The sequence below is a fragment of the Serinus canaria genome, chromosome 1A, assembly GCF_022539315.1.
Source record: "Serinus canaria isolate serCan28SL12 chromosome 1A, serCan2020, whole genome shotgun sequence".
NCBI lineage: Eukaryota > Metazoa > Chordata > Aves > Passeriformes > Fringillidae > Serinus > Serinus canaria.
Window position 1 is genome coordinate 56,691,021 of NC_066314.1, and position 27,660 is coordinate 56,718,680.

The 27,660-nt window shown below is 40.7% G+C and overlaps 1 protein-coding gene across 1 annotated transcript in view; it reads left to right on the forward strand.

Annotated features, from left to right (window-relative positions):
- The window catches only part of ITPR2 (inositol 1,4,5-trisphosphate receptor type 2), a 242,864-nt gene that overhangs the window by 46,240 nt on the left and 168,964 nt on the right, over positions 1-27,660 (forward strand). The window contains exons 10-16 of the mRNA XM_018918626.3: positions 11,147-11,191; positions 19,902-20,056; positions 21,441-21,540; positions 21,660-21,820; positions 23,973-24,114; positions 24,858-25,016; positions 25,885-26,057. Coding sequence (XP_018774171.1) covers positions 11,147-11,191; positions 19,902-20,056; positions 21,441-21,540; positions 21,660-21,820; positions 23,973-24,114; positions 24,858-25,016; positions 25,885-26,057 — 935 coding nt within the window. The remainder of the gene's footprint in view (positions 1-11,146; positions 11,192-19,901; positions 20,057-21,440; positions 21,541-21,659; positions 21,821-23,972; positions 24,115-24,857; positions 25,017-25,884; positions 26,058-27,660) is intronic.

Below are 27,660 nucleotides of genomic sequence, written 5' to 3' on the forward strand. Positions count from 1 at the left end.
GAATACAGCAGATAATACCAAGTGTATGAAGTGGTACAGTCTTGGATATTTTGATAACCATTAAGAAGCTGTGAACTTTTTGAGTCATATCTAATCCATATTAAGACAGTTTTGTGTACAAATTTTATCAATGGAGTTAAAAGTAGGGTTTTTTTCCCACTGATTTAGTTAGGATTGCTTATTTTAACTTATGCTTTGAAGTATGAGTGAAAAAATTTACTGCCAGAAGAAAGTTATAAATCACTAATGTTAGGGAACCCCTGAAAAAAGACTTGCTCTGGCTGGCTTGAGTTAGATTTACAGCAGTGCAGCTTCTGTATGCAGACAGCTCTTTAGTATTCCCAGGGTACTGCTTTTGTGTTCCAGCTCCTGTAACAGCCTGCACTGAATTCAGAGGAAGAGCAAACAGGAGCTATCAAACTTTCATTTATTTCTAATTATGTCAAGACCACTATCAAAATATAAACAGTGGACTGCTAATAATAGCTAATTTTCAAGCGGCAACCAGTACTCCCACCTGAGAATGGGAGTATTTTCCTTTCTGCTTATAGTGAGGGATGCTCCCAGTAGGAAGATTTTATTAGCTGAGCTGATGGAGAGTCAGGAAAAGCATTGAGCATACTGATGGGCTTCCTTCTTCCACCAGGGGCTCTGTCTGGGGGATTTTTAGGTGAAAAAGCTTCAGGTGAAGAGGTGCCACGCTGCACTGAATGTCAGAACTGAGTTTAGGTTCTTTCTACCTCTGGAAAGGAAATCCCCATCAGGCAGACTTCTAATATGCAGAATATAATTGGCAACAGCAGAGTGAGAGCTGGAAGAGCTTTTGGGTTGAACAGAGGTGATCTGCTGGGACTGGAGAGCTGCACTGGTGACTGTGTCTGTCAGGTGTAAAATGCCTCTGGTGGAGATATTAAAGGTACTACTGTAATAAAACTCTGTGAACTGTATTTTGCACAGTTCGTATGTCAGGCACAACACACCAGCCAGCCAGACACGTCAAAGATTTATGAACAGGCAGGCAGACACCTCGTGTGCGTGACCTAACTTTAAATCAGTTGGGCAAAGCCTACTGAGCACTTATCTGTGCTCTGGCAGCACAGGGAGATTACTCATGGTATGGATTATCAACAGCGTCACACATTGCCATGACCTGATTTTGTTTAAGCCTCCTTGATAAAGGTATCTAGAATGGAATAAAAAGTACAAACACAAGAAGAAAATTCACAAATCTTCTAAGCATTCTGTTGTTGGCTAATGATGCAATTTCTGTCACAGTTTCAGCTGTTGTAAATCAGGATTCATCACTGTTTATAACTGTCTTTTTTCTTACTTCATCCGCCCTTAAATCAGCTTGATGTGTGCCATGGAGGCCTCTGCAGGGCAGTCTTGCATGGGTCAACCCTCAGACAAGGAGCAGAAGTGTCCTTCCCCTGCGTGCCTCCCTTTTCTTCTCTCATACCTTGTGTGAGCAGCCTGTGCCTTCTCTTTTCGTTGGAGTCATCCTGTGCCAGATGTAACCGGTCAGTCTAGTCTGGGATTGGTGGGTCACTCCTGAGCCTCATTGTGAAGGGGAGCCCCTGCAGCTTGTTAAATTCAGGGGATAATCTGGGGACTAAGAAAATTGAAGATGCTTGCCTCACAGAACTAAGGAAATTAAAGCTAATAAAGGTGTTTCAATACTACAGTAAGCAAATTAATTAAAAAAAAAAAAAGTGAGGCAATACCATTGTTCAGTAAAAGAAAACATAGGTGGGTACTTGTAAATCTAATTGTAATAAACTTGAGAGAGGATGAAGTCAGGATGTGTAAATCCTAAATTCCGTTTTCCTTAGAAGTACAAAAAGTCACCTGATTTTTGTTGCCTTTCAAAGACCTCTGATATCTCTGACTTCTGACACAATCTCAAGTAGTAGTATTTCTTCTAATCTTCTTTCCACTTGGCATTATTTAGACTAATTTTAATTACTGTGCTTTGAAGTTCTTAAAGACCTACTAATACGTTAAAGCAACCTAGATCCTTCTCCCAGACTTTGGGCTGAAGGTGAGCCACCCTGAAAGGTGCACTGCTAAAGGAGTCACAGTGGGAGACTCTTGGTGATTCCACACACCTGCACTGCCCTTCCTCTGCTGCTCTGCACACCCTGGGTCACTCACAGTGTCTGTGTGCTCTCACACAAGTACTTAAGACGGAGAAGAAATATACTGAACAAAGAGTTTGATATTTGGTGATAAGATTTGGGACATTGGAAATCTGGAAATCCAATGTCAGACATCTGGTAATGATGTCTGACATTAGAAAACTTAAGCCACAGGCTTAGACGTTCCCAAAGTAGGGGAACCAAATACTCAGCTGAAAAACTGGAAAGAGAAATTGTCTTCTTTAGAGACAGCAGGAGTTCTGCTGTTAGTGTCCTAAGGGCTTGTTTTCACCCAAAAGATCTGAGCCATATCTTCAGCAGGAGATTTAGGCACTAAGCCACCAGCTAAGATCCAGGCTGCTGAGTTTCATTCTCAGAACAGAGTTTTATTCCCATCTTCACAGAGTCAGCAGTCTTTTAGAAAAAGTTCTGTTGAAGATCCTTTTATAGCCCTGGTTACAGGAAAATGACCCAAGTTATTTTGAAGCTTTACATTTATAAAGAGAGGCTGTAAGGTTAGGTGAAAATTCGATGTTTGAAAGTAACAAAGATTTTCCCAAAAGTCTTTTCAGTGCATGTAGCCCATGTAGAAGGCACCCAAAGCCATCTGTGTGTGTGTGTGGGAGTGAGCTGCAGTTTGCTTGAATAGCTTTGCAGATGCTGCAGGTTGGGACCACACAGCTGTGCCTTTCTCATGAACACACATAACCTTTTAAATATTTTAAATTGCCAAGATAAAAGTCTCTTTGAACTGAGTATCAGCTTATCAATTGTGCTGAACCAAAACATGCACTTTTAATATTATTCTCCACATTTAGAGCAGCTCTGGTTCTGTGATTTCTAAACTGGGCAATTCATACTGAAACTATTAACACTTGTTTTATGAGGCTGTTAAACTGATATGTGTGCCCACACACAAGAAATACAGGATAAGTCTGTCATTTCATATTCAACTTCTCAGGTGTGGCTAAAATAATTACAAAATATATCTGCATCTATCAAATCACATGCTGATCTCAGATATTGCAGTAGACAATAGATAAGCCCACAGTATGTTGCTTATGAAACCTCATGAGCATGTACATAATCACAGTGCAGAATTTGTAAGAAAAAAATCTGTGATAATTCTGTTTTACCTAGCTGAATAGATTAGTTACTAGATACCTTGGCCAAAATATGGCAGTAAATCTAGTGAGGTCTTTAGCACGAAATTAACTCAACTAAACTCAATGAATTAAGGCAGGTAAAATGGCAGCCTGAATGTTCACATTCTGTGTTTCTCCAGAACTGTGGCCATAAACAATTACTGCTGTGGAAAACTTCTCTGGCTTTCTTATGGAGTTCTCCTTCCTCTCCCTGTAAGAGTGAAAGGGCAGGGTTTAAGCTGTAATCAATTGTAGTAATTAAGCTGGATCAATTCTGATCAGAGTTTTGTTCTAAACTCTGTTCTTAAAATCCTGCATGAAACACTCTTCCAGCTTTAGGATTATTTTAGCACTAAGTACTATTTTGAAGGTGGGAATGATTGAATTTATTTGGGCTGAGCAGTACAGGGTTACACACACATGAGATGCAGTGACAGTTAGATGAATATTAATTGAACAGGAAGTCCAGTCCAACTTGCAAGGCTGTAGTGCAGTGGTGGAGCACTGCAGTGGCAATACAGGCTTCCGAAATGTCCTTTTTCCTCAGGTATTGGATTGGGCAGACACAAGGTGCTGTCCCTGAGGTGGGGCAGGCATGGGGAAGAGGGAATAGTCTGTGCTGGAACAGGGTCACTGAGCTAAGGCACCAGAGCATGAGTGTTTTGGGTGGGACTCCTGAAGCTTTGCAGGACTGTCAGCTGATTTTCACCACACTGTGGTGTAAGCCACTTGCTGAGAACTCTTGGATCAATGGCCAGTAGAAGTTACTCATATTTCTCTTGTCTGTCTTGAATAATTTCTTCCCATATTACCTGACTCCACTTTTTGGTCAAAATTGCCCCAAGCTGCCCCTTTCTTTTCAGAGAAGCTTATGTATATCATTCAGTTTAAATTGAGAATTGCTGTTAAATTTTGCTTTTACAGTCCATGGTGGGGGGTTGGCACTAGAGGATTTTTAAGGTCCCTTCCAACCCAAATCATTCTATGATTCTGTGATTAAAAATATTAGCCTTCCATGTTATGGATATTGTTATGCTATGCATTTATGCAGATGGACAGGACCATGCCCTTCATAGTAAATTTAAGCCTGTTGTAATAATCACTTGATTGGGATAATGGTGGAGATAGCTGAGTACATACTCAAGCTAATATTGAGAGAAAATAATCCTCTCCTGCATTCTGAATAGTAAAGATTGCCACAAGAATCCCACAAGAATGGAAAACAAAGCATTTAATGAGATTTTAAGAAAGATTACATAATTGTATGGGTAATAGTATACTCAGCATTAGCTAAGATAAAAGAAATGTAAAAGGCAAATCAGTTCTTAAACTTGAGGCTATAAATCAAGATTAAACTCCTGGTGCCTTGAAGAAACTGTCTGTAGTTTTATGGACTTTTATTCCACTCCCTTAAACTGTTAGAAAATGGAGTCCTGCATAGGTTGTTTTATAAAGGCATTTGAGATTGATTATTTGAAGTTCATAACTTAGGCCTTTTGTTATCCACTTGTTGGAAACTGAACTACTGATAGAGATGTTTTTTATTTAGGAAGCAACAACAGAACCACAGCTTGCCAGTGTAATTTTATTTTCTTTTTTGTTTGACATGGAAACAAACCTTTGCAGAAGGACTTGTGGTCATGCCCTGGTCATGCAGAGAGGGACAACACAGTGTTAAATGCTCTGTGGTTCCTTCTGCCTTCAGAAGTAACAAATAAAATGAAATAAAAATGGCCTTGTTTAACTGAGATGTGAGCTAGCTTTTGCTCAGGAACAGTTTGTAAGCCAGAGAAGATGCCAGGAGATGGCAGCATCTACCAAGGCCTTCACACATCTCCTCACCGATTTCATTCCTTGGTACTGTGGGACCTCCTCACCTGAAGATTTCTTCAAACCCTTCCCTTCAGGCTGTTTTTCCCCAGTGTCTCGTCATTAAATTTTAGCACCTCATTCTGATTATTTTCTGTCTGATTAAATGTTTTCTCATAAGAAAAAGGTTTTGCCAAGGTGACAGGGTGAACTCAGCACTGGAAGCCTTATTTCAGTTTTTCTGTCTCATAGGAGTGTGGGTTTTTTTTAAGCTCTATATGGAGAGAAGGATAATTTACAGCTATGCATGACGAGATGGAAGAGATCCAGAGGAGGAGGATGGATTACTGATTTACAGAGCCAGCCTGACCTGTTCTGCAGACTTGGATATGGCTTTTTAAAGTGACAGATCTAGATGTCCATTTAACAAAACCCAGAACTAGATTTCTCCAAGGTTTTTAAATTCTTGAGAATGTGTCTAAATTTCTTGACCTGACTTGTCTTGACTTTGGTGGATTCTGTCAGTGTGCAAATACCTTCATAAATCTGGATCTCAGAGGAAAGTTTTTTCCTCCAGCCAGCTCGTTTGCAATTGTGATCTGTGAGAGTGTTCAGCTCTTTCGATCCTGCCTGAAGGTGGCTGCACTGGGATCATGTTTGTACATATACAAGCTTTAGGAGTGAGGAAATAGAAAGATATTAATACAGTTTTTATTGTCATTTAGTCATTACAAGGCCTAATTATGTTATTAAAAATACACCTTGCATTTTGATGTCTCCAAAACAGCAAATGTAAACACGTCTGTCCTTAAGTGCATTATTTTTGTTTTTTCAAGATCACTTGAGAATCTTTTACTCAATTGTATTTGTGCCTCTGTGATGCTTGACGGAGGTTTCCAAGACTTTCCTCCTTTGTTTTTTTTTTTTTTTGTTTTTGGGGTTTTGTGTGCCTGTGGTTTTTGGTTTTGTTTTTTTTAACAGTAGAAACATCAGTCATGTCTAATTCAATCATCCCTAGTTACTCCTGTGAGGACCACTGAAAGGCATAATGGGGTATTAATATTTAGAACATGACTCTTGAAGAGATGAGGATGCTTTCTTTTCTATAACACAGGTTGACAGAGCTGCTGATGCTCAGACTAAGGTTATGGCCCAGCATCTAAGTTACACTTAAGGGCCTCTTAGACATTTTTCTTCCTTTTGACTTCCTCTACAGAATAGGATATGGCTGAGTGGGGCTGAGCACTGGTTTCATGTTCTCTGCCCTTGATCCTTGTAGAAGAAATTAAATTTCCCAGTTACCACTCATGACATGGAGCTGCTTCAGCTTATGCTGCTTGTGTGAGACCTTTAAGTCTGTGCTGATTTAGGCATGGCAAAATGCTGGCCTGCCATTGCTTACACAGCAACTGGAAATGCCATCAAGATGATCTTTCTTCTGGTAATGAGGGTGAAAAATTAGGACAGGAAAGTGTTGAAGCTGCTTCTCATTCCTGTTTTTGACTAGCCTGAAGCAGATAAAAAGGTTCAGCTTTCCCAGTGCTCCCTGGAAACTTGCCTGATCTGCTAAGACATGGCTCATGAGGAAAATACAATCCTGAAAGAAAAGGTCTTTTAAGATGTTTAAACTTTGCTTGCATGATGATTATCAGGAGCACTGTGGTGATGCTGAGGAGGGGTTGAATGGAGTTTGTTGAGGTAGAGCTGTAGCCAGTCTTTGTTTGGCAAGTTAATAAGATGGCAAAAGTCCTTTGAATACCACTGAAAGTCTTTGAAATTGTGCAAAAGTCCTTTGGATTTATCGAAAGCTAATCAGTATGACATTAGCAAAGAACAAAGCAAGCCTAATGAAGATGAAAGATTTGAAAAGTGGATTATTTTTCTTTTGTCCTGGCTTTTCTTCCCCAAAACACTTGCCCTTGTTGGCTGGGTAACAGGCTGTGTGTTAACAGGCTGGTTATCAAATGAAATGGGGACTGTTTGAGCGTGTTGAATTAGATCCTTTTATGCTTTCTCTGTCAGGGTTTCCTTCATAAATGCAGGTTTTAACCAAGTCATTAAAATGCTCGTTTAGCTGAAATTTGGCAATCTAATTCTTGATTAAAATCATGAATTAGATTGCCAAATTTGATTAAAATCAGCATGGGTGTTTCTTTCCCCAAGCTCCTCTCTCTCCTTCTTAACAGTCTGTCCAAAAATAGCCTGTTTGGGTACTTTCCATGCATTCCTCCAAGAAAACGATGTTCAGTAGAAAGGTAGAGTTTCAAACTTCTTGGATTGTAAAGGATATCTAACTATGTGAAGATGCAAAAGTGAAATTAAAGCCAGGAATAACCTGTGAGATGATCTGGACAATAGCAGAACCCCAGGAAATGATGCTCTGTAGACTTGTGAGGTTTGGAAACTTTAAGGTACAACTTTGAGCAGCTTTAATCAGTAGAGATGACAGAGCCTGGAACTTCTGGTGCTCAATCTAGTGGAATCCCTCTCAGGATTAGCAGGTCACTGGCACCAAGTACCAGAAGTAGCACACAAACACACAGAGATGAATGTTGCCTTCCTGCAATGCAGACTTTACAGATTTTGTAAAGTCACTAAGTGAAAATTCAGCAATGATATTTCTTTCCTGCCACATGGTTTTAACCAGAAATAAAGACTTTGTCTATACCTCAGTTTTCCATGTGTAAAAGCTGACTTTTATTATGAGTTTGTCATATATACTTTCTCCTGGGGCCCTTCTGCTGCTCCCACAGGGTGAGGATGCTGATATATATATGTGTTCAGACATCTAATCTTTTCACATAGCGCCGTGTACCAAGGCTGAGCCTGAAATCTGTCCAAGAGACACCAATTTTTGTACTCAGGAGGACTACCTGCAGCACTGACTCCTGAGCCTGAGCACCTTCAGGCTCTCTCAGATACCCTGTGTGGACCACAATTTGGGAATTTGGCTTCTTGTAGAGGAGTGCAACTAAATTCCATTTAAATGTAGATTTAAAAGAAGGTATTGCCTTCTCTGTAGTTGCAAATCTCTCTCTAAACTCCAGAATGAGAAATGTAAATGAGAAACTCTTTTTGTGGTAACTTTTTATTTCCCATTCATGGAAGGGTAAAAAATGACTGTACCTGAGTTTGTCGAAAAACAAGCAGCTGAGGATTAGGAATTCTGGATTATTCTCTGCTGGAAAAGAAGCTGATGGAGATATACAAAAAAAACCAAAAAACCAAAAAACCAACATACAATGAAACTATTACAATAATAATTTATACAATTACATTTGCTTAAGCTCTGCAGTTTGTGGTTCTTCTTGTTCTTTGTGCATATTGGCTGCATGCACCTTCCAGTGGCATTTTGCAGGAATATTCACTGCTGTATTTCAGGTACAATTCAGTAAATTGAAATTTCAAGACATCCAGTGACACAAAAAAGCTTGACAAGTGTTGAGCTTTATTGAGGCCTATTTTAGCATATCAGTCTTACTTTCTAAACACCTGCAGAAAATTTTACTTGATTTCATTAGCAGCAAGATAAAAATATTAATGTTGTTCTTTTCAAGGTTTCTTTTGTTTTGGCAATTTATTGAAAATGTGGAAGTGAGCTTGCAAAAATCAGAAAAAGCAATAGGTTTTGGAGTGCTGAGACTGTCACTGTGTCCTTAGGTTATTCTGGGCTGGGATATTGAAAGGGACTCAGAACAGGTGTAATATGACACACAATACTGGATGATTTATGCCCCTTCTACCTGGCGAATGTAGCATGGGATAATAGCTACTGGTCTGTTTTTTAGAAACCCTCAGCACCAACAATCTCAGTTGAAATGAAAATGAAAGTGGCAACTGCTGACCAGAGCTGAAAATGGGGCCCTGGATGTCAGCCTAAAAACTGAGTTCCATTGTGTTTATTAATGTCAGCATCTCAAAACTTTCTCTAAACAATGTCTTTTTGTGTTTATTATTTCTGTAACAGCAGGGCAAGAAAAGGCCTCATCAAGGATGTACTTGATTTCTCACCTGAGCCTTCTGTGTCCATCACCCTCAGCCCTGTTTTAGAAAATTGAGGGCAGTCAGTTCATTCATTTTTTAAGAAGGCAGGAAGCGTCAAGGGAGGGAGATTCTCCTAATTTCTCCTGTTACTGTTATAAATATATATTTTAATCACCATTATGTTGAAAGCAGGCAGCTGAAGGATAGCAGAATTCGGTTCATACTGAGTAGGCAACTCTATTCAATTGAGTCCTTCAATGAAAACCTGTAGGATCAAGTCCTCAGTGCCCAGTTCTCCGTGCTTGCTCTAGGGACAAACTTAAGATGACCCAGACTTTTTCTTGCTAGCTTGCAACCCGCAATATCTGAAGGTAGCATAGAAATTCAGCCTTCCTGTACCTTCTCTGCACCTTTGCTGGAAGCCACGGTGTGGGGCTGGGACTGAGGGGCACTGCCTGCTAATTTTGTCTCTCCTTGATGGGGCACCGAAGGCAGAGAGCTCAGCTTGGCTGCTAAAATTGGGACACCAGGGTTATTTTAAGGTGTCAGGTGAACAAATGTCATGCTGAAAGAGCTGTGGAAACTTAAGAAGTAACCAAAACTATGTGAAGACAGTTACATAGGTGTATAAGTTCTAGTTTTTTGGTGTTCATCTCTCATTCCTCTTGCTGTATAGCAGTAGCAAGAGCCACTTGGAGTTGGGAGACTGTGACAATGTCAGGGAGGAGCAAAATGGACTATTTGAGATAGGTGTCAGCACAGGGAAGAAGGCAGGGTCTCTAAAGTAGGTTTGTAATGGTAACACAGTAGCTAATGCAAAAAATGAAATGGAGACAGCATAAACCCTTGGTCATTTCTGTGTTAGCACAACAAGTTGTGACGCATAGGGAAGGTGTTTTCAGCCATTTGACAAAGATTTGAAAGTTTTCCTCTTTTGTTCAGGCTTCTGTTGTGGAGAGGAGTGGGCATTTTGAGGGGTTAAAGAGATATAAATGATTATTTTTTAATAAAAGTCTTATCATTGTAACAAAATCTCTTCACAACAGTTGGCTGTGTAATGTTAGATGTATGATAATGTGATATTGAAAAGTTCCACTGGGACTCATGCATCATGCCCTGTGCAGTTCTCTTCTGACTCTTCCGCACTGGTAATGCCAAATTCAAGCCAAGAAAATGACAGTACTCATCTGTAAGATGTATACACACTGTAGTTGCCTATGAACAAAATTGTCTTTTATAACTTATAATCTTACTTCAGCATTTTCAGCATATCCTGTGTCAGGGAATATTGGTAAATATTGACACAAAATTGTTTCTTCGTGTAAATCAAATCTTGAAAGGTTTCATGTGCAGCTAGTGAGTGGGTGTGTGTGGTTTTTGTTTATTTGTGGATATGTCTGCCTACATAATCCCCATCTTATAGGCTACATATTTCCCTTGTCAAAAGTATGATATTAAACAGCTTTTAAATAGTAACACTTAAAATTTATTATTTTCTCACAGTACTTTAGTATTAATTAATGCTTGATAATCCTGATAGGACATAAAAATATTATTCCCATTAATAATAGCTAAACAGAACTACAGTGTAATGAAATTATTTTCTCTAGTGGCATCGTCACTCCTGTTTCAAAGATGTGTTAGTTCTGAGTTCACTGTCTTCTCCTGAAAAATCTCAGTAGACATAGAGAATGGGTTTTTTTATCTCAGTCTGTCTGCCCAGGGTCAATCCTGGAACTGATTGCATGTGCATGTGTGTGGGTGACTGTAAATGGCTGCATTTAGAATAGTAACTGTGCTTTCTTCATCATCCTTTTTGGGTTTGGTTATTTGAGATTCCTCTTGAGTTAACAAGCTTGATTGCAAGATGCTCTTTCTAGAGGTGAGGACATAGCTAGCTAAGTCAGCCAGAAATTGATGCAGTAAATCTTTTACTCTCACACTGCTTCTAAAACTCCACTCTCCTTTTGCAGGGTGGAAACATAATAGAGAACTGAACCAAACCCTCTCCCCCAGTTATGAAATGTCTGAAAGCTATTGAGATTGTATTTGACTTCTTTTCTTTTCCAGGTTAACCCTCACTATCCAGAAGGTAATAATGAAGGAAAAGCTTTGGTAAGTGGAATTTATATGTTGCATATAATCTGGGGTATGCTGTATCCTTAACCCAGCACATCCTGACATATGGAAACTCTTCATAGCTTTCCTTTTCCTTATGTGTTCCAGCTGCTGGGATTGTTTTCCATATCCTGTGTAAGGTAGGATGCATCTCAGAACTGGCAATTCAGAAAGTTTTCCCTCACTCTGAGGCAAATGATAAGAAACTTATTCAAATTCTGCATCAAAGTGGCATTAGTTGAAGTTGTGCTTGTTGTCTGACTGCAGATATAAAATGTATTAGTTCTTCTCAGCTCAGATGTGTTATTTCCTGGCAACAGCCTTTGCCTGGTACAGCTTCAACAGCATTTTAGCTAATTCTGACTAATGAGGCCAGACATGGAGATTATACTGTGTGAAGGAACTGGAGTTGGGGGAAGTCTCCTTAGGGGAGTCTTATTGTTACTAAGTCAACAAATATTCCCAAAAAGAATAATTCCTCCATCAAATTCATGAGATTGTCTTAAAAAGGCTGAGATCTTCTTAAAAAAATTCAATTTAATTTCTTCCTGCTTGCCTTCTGGCTTTTGTTCTTTAGGAGGACACATTTTCAAGTTTTTCTCTGCACAGGGAAGAAATTTTTGATTTTTCATGACAAGAAACCCAAGATTCTTACATAATTACATGCCTTAAGGACTCCAATTTTAATAAAAATGAAGCCTTTCATAAGAGTTGGCTACACTGGTTTTCCATCTTCCCTAATATTTGGCATTAGTGGTGATATTGCAATAACAGCTAAGTTGTCCAGAGAAATGAGAATTCTCTCCTATGAAAGTACAGAAGTTCTACCAGTTGTTTCTCTTTTGTATTGGAATGAAAATTGAGGCCTTTGAAGCTTTGGAATGGAAATCAAGATCAGTTTTAGAATTCTGCAGTGAGTAGGTGTTAGGCCCTTGTCACTGAGGAGCCAGTCCTATTGTACCACAACATACTTATTTAAATTTTCCCTCTGCAGCCATACCAGTTCATCTAAATAGTTAAATATTCCCTGGACTGGATAAGGCACAAATCTAATCTAAGCATGGATGTTAAAGGTGGCTTCACTATCAGTTTGGCTTATTCTTCCTGGGTATTGGTTTCAGCTAAAACCCCAGACCAGCCAAACCACATTAGAGAAATACTTCCAATAAAAAAGTAATCAAAGCTGATGGATGATTAAAGCTGATATTTCTGTGGAAATTTTAATTTATGCAGTCAGCACTTTCCTATGAAAGATGTTTTGTGGGAGAACTTCTAGCAATTTTTGGTGACACCTCCATGTAAATCCAAGCCTATAGGCTCTATTAGTGTGGTAAAAATCCTTTTGGATCCTTCGACCCTTTATAATCTTGTTGGCAATGCCATGGGTCAGCAATGGCTGCTTGAGCCTTCATTCTGCCCTGAAGCAACCCAATATAGAAACTTCACATCCCTGTTCAGGAATTTCTTTTATGTTGCAATGATGCAGTGCATTGAATTGTCCCTCAAAAGTAAAAGAATCTTGTAATATTTGGAGTTCTTGGAGGGCCAGCTATGTCAGTCTTGTATCCAATAGCACGTAACCTGGAGCACACAGGCTTTCCTTGCTCTGGTTATCATCTAGTGTTTCCTCTGCCTAACTGGCTCACAGCAAAGGCATCTTCTTTTCCATCCTTTGAGGCAATTTATTTTGAAATATTGCCCATGAAGTAAATCTGAAGTGAGGAGGTTGAAGTGGACCTACCCCAGCAAAATTTGAGTCTGAGTAGCAGGGAAATGGGAGATGAATAAACAAATCCTTGTGGCTGAAGGGCTGAACCTGTAGCCTGTGCCCTTGAGGCCAAGAAAGCCAATGGAATCCTGGGGTGCACTGGGAAGAGCATTGCCAGCAGGTCAGGGAGTGATCCTGCCCCTCTGCCCAGCCCTGGGAGGCACATCTGCAGTGCTGTGTCCAGTCCTGGGCTCCTCAGCACAGCAGAGACAGGGAGATCCTGGATTGGGGCCAGTGGAGGCTGCAGAGATGATTTAGGGCCTGGAGCATCTCTGACAGGGAAAGGCTGAGGGAGCTGGGGCTGTCCAGCCTCGAGAGGAGCCCCAGCTGAGAGGGGCCCTCAGCCCTGGGTGTCCCTGTCTGCAGGGAGGGCTCCGAGCAGGGCCCAGGCTCTGCTCCAGGGGCCCAGCAATGGCACCAGAGGAACGGGCAGGGACTGAGCCCAGGAGGTTCCACCTGGGCAGGAGCAGAACTTCTGTCCTGGGCAGTGACTGAGGACTGAACAGATTGTCCAGAGGGCCTGTGGAGTCTCCTCATTGAGAATATTCCAGAACCATCATGACACAATCCTGTGTCCTGGGATGGCCCTGCTGGAGCAGGGAGGTGACACCAACTTCACCCACTGTGGTCCCTTCAGCCTGACCCATCCTGGGACTCTCTTTTCTCTACTGGACTGTTGGATGAAAGGGTAGCATCTCCTTCTCTGTTGTCTGGGTTTTAAAGGCAGCACAGCCATCTGTGCATACTGTGCCAGCCCTGAACCCCTCAGCATGTGCTGGGGCTGCTTGTGCATGTTCATAGCCTGGTTTACAAGGCCTGATCCCAATTGCTCAGGCAACTAAATTTTGGGAAGCAGCAATGGAGAATGGTTTTCCATGATGCAGCAGGGGGCACGGACACCGAGGTTCTGCCTAGGCACATCTTTTCTGCCTTGCCTTAAGTGACTCCAGAGTCACTTAAGGGATGAAAGGGTTTTGGCTCCAGAGAGCATAAATATAACTGAAAGTCACTGGGATTCTGTTCCCAAGCATTACAGGTATGTTTGGACTGAGGTTCGTTGCTTGTTTATGAGCTGCTTCTTGACAATCCAGCCAAATTGTCTTGTGAAGCACTGCTTTTAATTCTGGTAAAATTTGGCCTTGCAATGAGTTATTAATATTCCCATATCTAAAATCCAGAATAGTTTTTTTAAAGTGGGAAGATCTTTTTGAGATTTAAGGGTCTTATCAAAAAAAGGGTTTCTTCATCTCTTAAAGTCTAGGAGATTGTAGTGTATCATGTATCAAAATGCAGTGCTCCGTGTTACAGTTCCCACTAAACCCAAAATTGATGGTTTTTATGCTGCAAATTACTATGCTTGCTCTAAGGAGAGAAATGTACAGCATCAAGAAGAATTCTACAAACATCAGGGAAATGTCAGGAGCAGTTGGGAACCTGGCATTTGTTGGTGCCTTTGTGTTAAAGGCTGACTTTGGATGGGTACCTTATCTCCATTTGTCTGCGTTTTCATGAGAGGGCTAATTCTAACCAGTTCCTGTCTTTTTTTCATTGTTGAGATTTTTGTTAGGATGGAGACTGGTATGTACTTACTTATCTTGTAAAGAAGTTGGGCAGTTCTACCATGGGCTGCCAGGTACAATTTGATCTATCTCCTTTCATTTCTGTTTATATATCTTTATGAATTCCCAACATTCTGCAATTCTAACTTTTCCTTCTTGCTGCCAACCCAGATTGAGAGATTTTCTTTTCCTGATAAAAACTGTAAATTAATTTTTTTTTAAATATTGTTAAAATATTTTATTATACCTTGCAGGAATGACCTGTATTGAGTTACATATTTTATATGGCTGGGTGATGCTGTTTAAACAAGTGGAATAGGCAATCTGAAAAACATTGAAAAGAAAAGAGAAAAGAAAAATCATCAGCTTAAAAATGGCAGCTTATATAAAGCCAGCAGTCAGGCCACTGGGGAGGCTGGGGGAGAAGGGGAGACACGGATGCCGGCACATTATTATTATTCTGCTGTTGCGCACGGGTCTGAATCAGCTCTGGAAATGCATACATTGCTTCTTACAGAATGTCTCTGGCTCCTAACAACAGGATTGCAACGTGATGTCTCTGCTAAAAACGCGATGACTCACAAATGAGTCAACAGTGAAGGTGTTACAGGAGGCTAACTGCTGTGCCGTCTGCCAGGGCTCCTAGCAGGCAGGAGCAAGGCTGGCCATTCATTTACTCCATTTGCTTCTCATAAAGAATTTTTAAAATAATCTAGCCTATGGAGTTCTGCTCACGTTACTGCTCTGTGAAAATGCTGGTTTTGTAAGAGCCTCCTAAACTGGGTTAACGTATTGAGATACCACATTGCTCTGGATTTAACAGGCATTTTCAGAACTCTGGCTGCTATTAAATTTAATTTCTGCTGAAATCTGTAGTGCAGTTTAATGTATTCATTCAGGAGCAGAGCATTATCCTATGCCACAAGAGGTGTCTTCACCAATTGGAATTGTAGATTGGGTTTCTAAAAGAAAAGGTATTTTAGGTCTGTCATGTTTTTGGATTGCTTTTTGCAGTTGAAATGAAGGCCCTTCTGTAAGCAAAACTCCATGTAGGTCTCTTGAATTTTAGGTATGATGCCCCGTTGGGTTAAATAAGGAAGTTTTGGGATAGTAGCAATTAGTAGCAAATTCTGTTAAGAGCTGTGAAAAGGGTTATCTGCTGAGCTGTGAGTCTCCAAGAGGACAAGTCTGATTTGACCTGATTATTTTGTCACTGATTCCAGCATGGGATTTGTCTCTCCTTACATTTGCCCTCCACATGGCAAGCAGTAGGTCTGTGCTGTTTTTTCTCCTTAAGCTTCTTTGTAAATCATGATGCAGTGTAAATCAGTGGTGGTAGCCCAGGAGTTACAGACTTTGCTGTGGGCCTGGATCAGTATTTCCCCTTCTCACCAAAATGGTGGTTTTTCTCACTACCTAGGACTCTTTTTTTGAATCTTTAGCCTTTCCTTTCCTAGGTGGGTCCCACCCTGGCTGTGCCATGGGGGTTTACTCAGTTCCCCTTCCTGGATGTGATTATTGAGCTTTGCTGCTGCAGAATAAGGATGGGGGCTCACAGCTCTCTGTGCCAGTGCACCCTGAGGTTTTCTCAGGCTGGAGGAGCTGACTCTGCTCTTTGTACCTCTGATACTTACGCTGGGCTGTTTAGAAGGGGTGGGTCCAACTCCTGCCTGGCAGAAGCAGAACTCAATGTGTGATCTCCTTGATCCTTGTGAGTGATTTAACCAGTGCACAAGAATGAAGTGATTGCATCTTCCTCACCTTGGGTATGTGTCTGATGTGAGTTGTGACAGCCTGTTGCTAGTTTGGGACAATCAAAGCTATACACATTTTCCTTCCAGGAATGGACTGTTTGGTAATACTGTTTTACCCACAGTTCTCTACACTCCTGGCATGTAATTCACCTGGATTTTTTTTGTTTTGTTTTGTTTTGTTTTTTATTAAGTCTTAGAAGTGTTTTCCTTGACTGTCACTGACCACATTGCCAGCATGTCTGAAACTGTTCCATTGGCTTTCTCTTCACACTGCTTTAAGTTGAATTTTCTTCTCTCTCTGTTTGAGCTCCTTTGCAGTTCTTTTCTTTTCTCTTAATTGAATCCAGTTTTGCTGGCTGCATCTGCTCATATGCCAATTTCTACCTGAGCAAATGTCATCTTGTTTTCGTCTGCTTAGGAATGCAGTACTTCTCCTAAGCTATTGTCTAATTAATTTAAACTAGCCTCGTACTTTCACTTCTTTCCACATCCTCACATGGACTCACTTGCTGATTCAATAATGGCTGGGTTAAGTGCAGATTCTGACAGCTGCTTACTAAATTTAATTTATCGTGAGAGGCTTTCTGTATGCAAGTGTCTGTGCATTCTCTCTCCCACATAGGCATGTGCACGTGCACTGGGACATAAAATGAGGCACAAATACAAATCCATGTTTGTTCCTATGTAATGACAACATTGCTGTCTCTCATGTACCCCTTGTATAGAACTTGTTTCCAGAGCTGTCAGGTTGGGGGTCATTTCTTGTTAGATTTTTTTTTTCATGAGTACTGCTTAACTTCCATAACCCAGGTTGGGTTGTAAGATTCGAATTCTAAAATAATGCTGTAAGGAGAGTTCTGAGGTTTGTGAGGGAGTTCAGCCTGGAACCGCTGTACAGCCCTTGTGCAGGTCTGATTTTGCTCAGCTAAGCTCAGCATTGCAGTTAACTGTGCTGCAGGCACTGTCTCACCCTCTGTTGAAGTGGAATTTCTTTTTAGGCTAAAAACCAGATCTTGTTCCTATGTCTGCCAGCTGCTAAGCCTGGTTGGTGGGATTTAGGGTTGGTGAACTTGTTTCTCAACAGGATCTATATAACTGCTGGGGTCACTGGGGAATGAGCAGGGTTAGCCCCAAACTGCTGGGTGAACTTCTCCACAGAGTTAATGGTTGTGAACTGCTAAAGCACACGAGACCTGCCTTTGACTTTGCCTCCTGCCAGCTCACCCACTTTATACACTGGTCATGGTGTTCTGTGGTGGGCAATATCCCTTTGCCCAGTCTGGGTCAGGTGTCCTGTCCATGTTCCCTCCCAGTATGGTTTCATATTTTGGTCTGTATTTTACTCAGAGCCCCAGGATAAAAAGAAAACCATACAATTATGAAGTGTCCTGCCTTTTTGTATACCAGTCATTTCAGTTTGGAAATTATAGTGAAGTGGGTAGTTTCTGGGAAATCCTAATTAGATTTCAGTGTAAGTTGTGGAAAATATCAAAAAGTTTGGATGCTGTTCTAAACTATCCTGTACTACTCACTCCTTTACAGACCTCTTGAATTTTAAACTGGATTTCCAGTTTTCCATTTTGTTATGAAGTGTAGGAAGTAGTTTTTCATTTAATATTGGACTCTGACTCACACCTGTTAAGCTCTCAGAAGGATTTTTTTATTGTTTCTATGCCTTTTCAGCTTGTGTCTCATCACGAGAACGTACAACAAAATATGTATGGAAATCACAAAAGCAATTTGCTATTTTCTCGATCCTTGCATATTGGTTAAATTTTTTGTGCATTTTTCAGTAGTTTTTTGCATAAGATACAGGAGAATGCGGGGACTGTCAGATTAGTTTATATTTGTGCAAGTCACAGGTGATAGTTGCTCTTTTTCTTAGCAAGACTTCCTCTCAAACACTTGTGGCAGTATCCTAATGACTAGAGGAGCCTAGGAAAAATGTCTTTCTGTATTTTTTTTCTGCTCTCTCCATCCTTGATAGAAGTCATGGGATGGAAAGCTTGCATTTTGTAAGCTTGATAATGAAAATATGGATGTTTGGAAGGATTCAAAAAGTGCCTTGAAATGAGTTCATAACTAACCCTTTCTTCCATAATTTCATTCATCCTTGATTTTGTTGTTTAATTTCAGTTAGCAATATGGATAATCAAAGCTTTGCCCTTGATTGTCCCTTACAGTTTGGTTTTAATCAAGCTACTAATGCAAAACAACTACAGCCTGGCCTTTTACGTTGTACCACTCTTCCTTAGTGGTGTATTGTAAATCATTATAATAGCATTTCATGCTTCCAGGGTTGGATTTTTTTTCTCTTTTGGCTTTCCTCATTCCTCTTCTCCTCTCCCTCTGTGATGTATTTTGTGTACATAAACGGCCCTGGGCTGCCAGTCTCTTAATTGGTTATCAGTCTTTTGTAAGATGTGTAACTCGGCACCCCAGAGGAGCAGCTTTTACTCACACCAGTAATTCTGTTGGTTGCTGTGTGGATACGGGCACAGGCTCTGGATGACTCCATCAAGCCAAGAAATATTCTCAGGGAAGGTGGCATTTGGAGTCTGTAGGCAAAGCTAAGGAGGTGACTAAAGATATGAGGATGGTGCTGTGAGGTTACAAAATTCCTGTGGGCTCTCAGCAGGTGGTGAGAGGCAGATCCCACCTTAGCTCACAGCCTTGGCTGAGTAACTGTCCCTCAAAGGGAACAACTCCTGCCCTTGCAGGGGATAAAATCAGACCTGTGTTGGACCCAGCCTTGGTGTGTTATCAGCCTGTTCTGGGGTTTGTAATACAATCCAGCTGGGGCTTTGCCTGTCCCCCTTGCCATGACAAGCTGGTCCTGATGGAGCAGGTGTTCTGCCTCCTGCTCTTTGGAGAGTGTCCACAGGACAAGAGGAAATGGCCTCAAGCTGCTCCAAGGAAGGTTCAGGTTGGGCATCAGGAATGATTTCTTCTTGGAAAGATCTGACAAGCATTGGAAGGGGTTGCCCAGGGAGATGATGGAGTCCCCATCCCTGGAGGTATTCAGGAAACAACTGGACTTGGCTCTAGTTTAGTTGACAAGGTGATGAATTTAGTGACAAGGTGGTCAGAGGGTGGACTTGATGATCTTAGAGATCTTTTCCAACCTAAATGATTCTGTGATTCTCTGAAAGCATACTGCTCTGATTCTGTAATCTGAGAGGAAAAAGCCATCAAATTTACATAAATTAACAACAGATTGAAGCAAATTGCTTACTTTTTAAATCTCCTACTTGTCTTAAAAAAAAATCTAATTTTCATTCATTCTCTTCTTTCAAACATGGCCCTTTTCAGATCAGCACTGTGTAGTTGCATCAGGTGGGAGTGAGGGGTCTGCAACTACTGCAGGTTTTTGAGGTTGTAGGTCTCAAATAAAGCGTATCTAGTGCTGCAATGCCTCTATAGCTTGTGGCTTGCTGTTGTTCTAATGACTGCCTGAGACCCCATGGAGCCAAGTGCATCCTTTGTGTTACTCCAAAGCCAGTTGTGGGAGACTCTTGCTAGAAGGTAAAAAAAAAAAAAAATTCAGATGTATTACTTGTCTGCAAGGTAATTGAAGAATTTCTAATGGGCCCTGATGCAAGCAAATAACCCTTGTGCCTAATCAGCAGAGAGAAGGCGACCTTCCTTCTTCAAAGAAGAAACGCCAGGCAGGGGAGAAGATTATGTATACTTTGGTCTCTGTGCCACATGGAAATGACATCGCATCTCTCTTTGAACTGGATGCCACCACCCTTCAGAGAGCTGATTGCCTGGTTCCAAGGTAAAAGAAAAAAAAAAGAGAAAATGGAAAAAGGGCAGAAAATAGTGCTGTATTGACAGGGCTTCTTCCTGGTGTTATGTTGGTGAGTAAAGCAGAAAAAAAAGCAAACATGAGCAAGTATTATCCTTCTGTTAAAATTTGAGGAGTGTTCATGGATAAATAAGGGATGTATAAAACATGATACTGCTGCTGTGACTGGGTAAAATAATTACAAGGATAAAACAAGTGACACTTAGAGTCTGTGAAGAGAAAAAATAATGGTCTAAATATTGCACAGATCCGTACGAGGATAGAGTTGAGCTCTGTGCACTGTTTGAAAAGAAAAAAGTACTTTTAATAGATTTAACTGAATTGTTCCCAACAAAATAATGTGTGGGGTGAGCTGGGCTTCTGTTTCCCTGACAGATCATGATGCCACTGAGCACATTTGTTATTCAAATGTATTCAGCAAGTGGCTTCTGGGTTTTAATTGTCAATACTTGAAATTTTAGCTGGGTAGCATAGCTGAGATTGGTTAGATAAGTCACACGGTGTTGGTTGTGACTGAATGGGCTTGCAGACACTTGGGGCTGGTTGTTATGAGGGTGGATTTTAAAGCTGGGTACTCACAAATACTGATGTATGTGACTTTGAAGTGTGTTTGCTATGCTAAGTTCTGCCAGATAATTTGCTTACTTGAATACTCAAAAGCCCATCAGCGTGAAAGGGAGAGCGTGAATGGAGACCACAGTGAATATATTTCAAAAGTAAAATTCTGAGTTAAAATTGTAATTGATTTCTCAGCTCTGCTTTTTGATAATACCACAGATTATCATATGGAAAGAATTTAGAAGGATCTCATATCTGCTCTTTGTTCACTTGATTTTCAGTTGAGAGCTGGTACTGTAAATGCTTGCTCTGGAACAAGGGTTTGCAGATCATAATGATGAAGCTGTGAAACCACGGTCAGCTTTACTTTCTGGCTTTTGTGCTATGACAGCTTAAAAGAGTTTGTTATTCTGCAGGAAAAAAATAATAAAAGAATTGGGTTTATTCATGAAATGTATTTCTGCTTGGATGGGATTTTATAACATCTTCCTTTTAGTTTTTTTCCTTCAAAGAATATTTTACTCCTAGACTTACATAAATACTTAAACCCAGCATTCTGCATAATCCCAAGATGCTGGCTGTTCTTCTTGCAGCTCTGCTCTGGGTGAGAAAGAAGGAGTCAAGGGAAAGGGGTACTGCAGTGTCTTTTAGGTCCATCTCCCCTTTTTATTGCAGTGGCTGGTGTAGCTCCTGCTCTCCAGCTTCATGTCACAGGCAGGTGTTGCAGGGCATCCCACTTGCCCACATGGGCTCAGGACTGATCTATCTCAGCTGCTGTTTGCTCTGTCCCCTTTAGGAACTCCTACGTCCGACTGAGGCACTTGTGCACCAACACTTGGGTCACCAGCACCAGCATCCCGATAGACACTGACGAAGAGCGGCCTGTGATGTTAAAGGTAAACAAAATCCCAAACTCTTTCCTGAAGCTGTCTTACTTCTGACCTATGAAATGTGCATAATAATTAAGATAAGGTAAGAGGATTTCTCACCCACTTTAAACCAAAAACGATTGCAGATTGGGACATGCCAAACCAAAGAGGACAAGGAAGCTTTTGCCATTGTATCGGTTCCTCTGTCTGAGGTCAGAGACTTGGACTTTGCCAATGATGCCAACAAGGTTTTAGCATCAACTGTTAAAAAGCTGGAGAACGGAACAATAACCCAGAATGAAAGGAGGTTAGTGAGTTTTATTTTTTTCCCAGCTAAATTGGTGTTTGGTTACTCATGTTAACACAGTCATGGGTAGGTGATATCCACATGGACAGAGGCAACTGGGAGAGGACACTTCAGTTCTGAGAGTGCCAGCCTGGAGTTAGATGCCCCCTCTGTTGAAGCATCCTTGCTGTACCTCAGGCTGGTCTGTGTGTCACCTGTGTAAAAGAGGGGTAAACAGCACTTCCCTAGCTCACTGGCCACATAAATAAATGGGTTGTTCCCTGGACAAGTGTCTTTGTCTGGATTTCATTTGATAATCTGCTTCTGACCTGTAATGTGAGGGTACATTGCATCTGATTCTCATGTACATGAAAGCAGCACTGCAGGGCTCTGGACTTGTGTGAAGTTCACCACACTGCAAATCTGCAAAAGCCTTGGAAGGAGGTCTCAGTGTGACTGAGAAGCTGCTCCATTTGCTTTCTCATACCTATTTTCCCCTGTTCTCTTTTTCTATTTTACATCTTTTTGATGTTTACCCCTTGTATTTATCCCCATTTTGTTTGTGGCACTATTAGAATATCTGCTTCTCACCCCCCCCCCCCCCCCCCGAATCAAGGGATTTGTAGTACATTTGTTCTACATTGTAGCCAGATATATTCCACCGCCAGTGATGTAGCTCACTATTTGTCTTCAGCTGCCTGTGGTTAAAGTGAATATAAGACAGCATCTCTGGCACTGTGAATTCATAACTCTAATGCATCATACACATCATACATTTTTCTGAAAATGTTGCTTTTTGGTGATGAAACTGAATTTTTGCAGTCAGTTTCCAGTAGAAATTAGACCAGATGATTTAATATCGTAACATGCAGATTTTCCCATGGGTGTTGGGAGTCAGCCTTGAAAAGCTGTGGGGGCCATTTCATGATTGAGTTGACCCAGAGAGGGACAGTGTCCAGGTGGGACATCCCTGTAGGAACCTGTCACTGTCAGTATTGTCAGGTCTTGATGTTGACAGATGGGTACAACAAACATGTAAAACAATTCAGAGCTGTTTCACAACAGTGCCATTATTTGTTAGTTCTTGTGATTTCCTTTGGGAAAACACGCCAAACCATCTTTTTCCTGTCTTATCACCTTCTAGCATAGAGAAATAGGAGTCCCAACAGTTCATTCCTTATTGCTCCATCCTACAGCTGCCTTTTCAACTTTATTTTGTGGGGGTGACACACACCTTCACTCAGAGGGTTTAGGTGAGCAGCCCAGTTCAGTTGTGGATAATGGGAACTTTGTGTCTGTCTCCCACAGGTGACTTAAAATCTCTTGGGGATGTTACTGCCTCTTTCATAGCTGGCAGGTTTGTTAGTTATAGACTAGACATTGACCAAATTGAGATGATGCTGAGTTTTTCATGTAAAAGATTGCTGGTGCTGTTACGGGATATTCTTTGAAATCTGTGGACATCTGTGTTTCTCACTGCATGTCTGGCAAGGTGTTAGTAACAAGGAGGCAGTAATGACTTTGTTTTCTTTTTTTTCCATTTATATTCTGTCTTTTTGCATTTTCTGAAGGTGGGAGAGAAGGAATTACTACTGCTTCTGTTGTTTTTAGCACCTGTTTCTGACAAATCTTTTGTTTAGCAAAGAGTGGAACAAATGCAGTTTCTTCGGTCAGAATATATAGGAAAACAGTTATATATGAATATATATATGAAAAATGTATATATGCAACAGTTTCATGGGTCAGTAGGGAAATTGTCTAGTGGCAGAATGTTTTTATTCCTCTGGTGAGTCCATCATCTTGTTTCATGGACCTATGATAAGCATAAAAATCCTTGCAAGGTTGTCTAAGTTTCTTTTTACTGCCCCTGGGCCTTGAGGCTACCAGGTATAGATTTTGGGCCTCTGAATACTGTGTATCAATCCAGCAGCCTGTATTTTTCTCTTGTTTTCCCTCTGGTTGTTTAATGCTTTGATAAACAGCCCTGTGATTGATTTAAGCTTCTGCTGAACCAAGGCTTGGAATCCTTAATGTACATGTCAAACTTAACTTTGCAGTGGTGGAAGTTCCATTGGGCCAGGTAAAGCTTAGCATAAATGTGATTTTCATTCTTAATGAATCCTAGCAAGTGTTGAGTGACTGTTTATAGTAACGATTTGTCCATTCATTCTAGGTTTGTAACCAAGCTACTGGAAGATCTCATTTTCTTTGTTGCTGATGTGCCCAATAATGGGCAAGAAGTTTTAGATGTGATCATCACCAAGCCAAACCGGGAACGACAGAAATTAATGAGGGAGCAAAATATATTGGCTCAGGTATGTCCTACTGTGAATAACTTCAATGTATTTGCAAACAGATTGTAGGAGAGAGTGATGTGAGAAAAAGTTATTTTTGGGCAAGTCGGCTTATGCCAGGTCGGGTTTGTGTCTCTTTGGATTGGGTAGAAATGGCACTACTTGGTCAAAGCTCATCTCTTGGTCCCTAAATCAGCGTCAATCGCAAGAGGCTGTAGAGGGCTCTTAATTTCATGTGATTCTGATAAGACTTAAGACCATGCTTGGAAGCAAATTGTTCACAAAATTTGAGACAAACATGGAACATGGTCCCAGTCCTGCAAGTGTTCCCCACATAGTGCCCCTGTGAAACTCTGACTTTGTTTGCATGAGGGCAAGCTTGCAAGTAAATTAAATAAATGTCCTTTTTGAGAAGTCATCTGAAAGAAATTTAAAAAAAGGGGAAAAGGAGACTGGACAGAAGCCAGTGTTGTCCTCCTTTTTCATCATTAAAGTGTCCAGAGTTAAGACATGTAACTAAAACAGTTTAAATTTGGGGGTAGTAAAGAAAAAGCAATATCAATCAGGTTGGTGGGAAATGTAAAGCTAACCCCAGATGCTGTGATTTCTCAGATTGTGTCCCCACTTGTATTCAGTCAAGGCTGTTGTGCTGATCCTGTCAAAGGACATTTCCATTGTCTTTGATTTCTGCTGAACATCCATTATATAAGTTCAGCGGAAATCTGGGTCTGGTTTTCACTCTCAATGATTTTTATTTTGAACAGATATTTGGCATCCTCAAAGCTCCTTTTAAGGACAAAGGTGAAGGATCAATGCTGAGACTTGAAGACCTGGGCGACCAGAGATACGCTCCCTACAAATACATGTTAAGATTATGTTACAGAGTTCTAAGGCACTCCCAACAGGACTATAGGAAGAACCAGGTCAGTGGTATTAAAGATAATTTTCCTCCTGATTTCTATAATTATATGTCCTGGGTTTGACATAGTGCTCTGCACTTACAAGTGGGATTCTGTGGTAATGGGGAAAGGCCTTTTTTTTTTTTTTTTTGTGCGTGTAGCTTAGTGGTGTGTGAATTGAAAGTTCAGCAATGAATATCACAAGTTCACTTTGTAGTTTTGCAGGCTCAGACTGAGACTGGGGTTCACTGCTTCATTCATGAGCTTTCTGTTATTAAAAATATGTTCTTGGAGCCTAGATTGCAAAGTGGGAAATCTGCAAAGCTGTCTGTTTCTCTTGCTTAAATATTTGTAGAGGGATGGCAGTGAGTCAGAGCAGAGGTTGTTATATCAGGTAGCCTGATTTCCCACTGCTGGAGACTCCCTGTGAGCCAGAGGTATTTCAGAACATGGACTAAAGGGGCTGGAGATAAAAGCCTGAACTGCTGTGTGGCTTCTTTGTTTTCTTTCCAATGTTTTACAGAAATATTTCTGTCCTGAAGGGAGAGAAAAGGAGAAAGGAAGACTCAGGAAAAAAGGTTCTTAAACACTATAAAAACCTTTCAGTTTTTTGGGTTTTTTTAAGAGGTTGCCATTTCTTGCATTTTATATATATTTTCATGGATTCATTCCTTTGATTTATGAAAGAGTAAGAAGAGTTAGTCATCCCTAATATGGAATCTTTTTCTCAGGGTACATATTTGAGGTATTCAGAAGTTCTTTTGTTCAGGTCAGTTCAGAGAGGGAAGTTTTGAGTGTTAGTTTGATTGCTAACTAAGCTGGATACCTCTGGTTCTAAACCAGAAAGCATTACTGCTCAGCAGGTCATCATGGGAATTTTTCCTTTTTTCAGGAGTATATTGCTAAGAACTTCTGCGTCATGCAGTCCCAGATTGGTTATGATATTCTGGCAGAAGACACCATCACAGCTTTGTTGCACAACAACAGAAAACTGCTAGAGAAACACATCACAGCTAAAGAAATAGAGACGTTTGTGAATTTACTCAGGAGAAATCGAGAGCCAAGGTTTGAAGTGGGCCATGTAGCATTTTTGCAGTAGCTGTGAATTGCATGCTATTCATTACTTTAATGTCTCTTTCTCCCTGTTGTGCCCTGGCAAATGAAAACCCCACCAGTACAGAAAATATTAGAACTACGTCTAATTCTTGGAATTTAACCATATCCACATTTTAAAACTAGAGCTTACTGAGAAGAGGCCTTATGCTTTGCAGGACAGCCTTGAAAATTTGGTCTCAGTTCTGACTGGGGCAAAGAGAAATCAAGAAAAAGTTTAATTTCTCCCAGCTCTGCAGCTCCTCTATGAAAGTGCCACTTGTGTTGGTTCCCCTGCTATAAATTATACACACATGTCAATTTTTCTAAGCTTCTATTAATATCAGTTTTTCTGCAGGTTCTGATTCCAGGTCAGACCTGAAAAGGGCCTAGGACAGTGAAGATCCCATAAACTTGTGTCCTAGACTGGATTTTGTACCAAATTAAAATTTCTGGCCTTGAACTTCACTCACCTGATTTTTTTTTATTTTTAATAAGCTTCAGGTCAAAATATAAAAGAATTTGATTTATTTATTTTTAAATGGAAAAATCTCTTTATGATTGGATTTTTAGTTGTAAAATGAGCAAAGGAATACAAGTATAAGAAATTAGTGTACTGAAGGCCAAATATTGTCCTCTGTAATGATGAATACCATTTTCCAGGTAACCTTTAAGGATATTGCTCAAGGCCTTGGTGCTTCACTGCCTCAGTTATTTTCTATATGCCTCTTTGGCCTCACTCTGTAATCTCATTGCCTCTCCCATGCTCAGCTGTGTTGGGCTTGGTCAATATGAAGAGGAAATCACAGGATCTGTCTCTGAAGAGTCTGTGTTTATTGAAAATCTCACATTGCATTTTCTTGTGGTGGAGGATGTAATGGAATTTGTGCCATAACCACATCATGCAACTGCTGTGTATCCACTTCTTTGAGGAGTTCAGGAGCAATAAATGTTTCAAAATTGCCCCTTGCCAGATGGTGTAATCTGAACAGTAAAGACTTGATCTTGATACTGATTTTCATGGAGAGTCTTGTAGATTTTTGCAGCACTGTGGGGTGAGAGAGAATTGTGGCATTCTGCTCCAAAACAAGAGCTACAAAATTAAAAACCTTCCTGAGTTTTGGCTCCAACCAGGTGACTTCCCCAGAATTCCATGTAATTATGTGCTGTTTGTTTAATTTTATCTTTGTGATTGCTATGCACTTTTAATTAGTAGTTGCCACAAAGCTTCATTTCAGTTATGTGGGTGGATTTTTTTGTAAGTCTACCCTAAAAATGCTGTCTGTACTCACCCACTACAGTTCCCAGACTTTAGTGGGGATTGTGGTCTGTACTTAGAGGTTCAAACTGTTGGATCCTTGGATGGCTGATAGGAGATAGAGTTTGTACCTAGATTTCTAAGGAAGTGGAATATATGATCTGTGTGTGTGTGCCTGTTCACATCTGCTCCCCCACCAGCTCTTGAGCACCTTGCTCTGTTTTAGCCACATTTGCTAGAGGAGTGGTGGGCTCAGAGATATTTAATTCCCATAATGGAAAGTGGAAACTACATAGAAGGAAGAGGCCCTTTTTATAT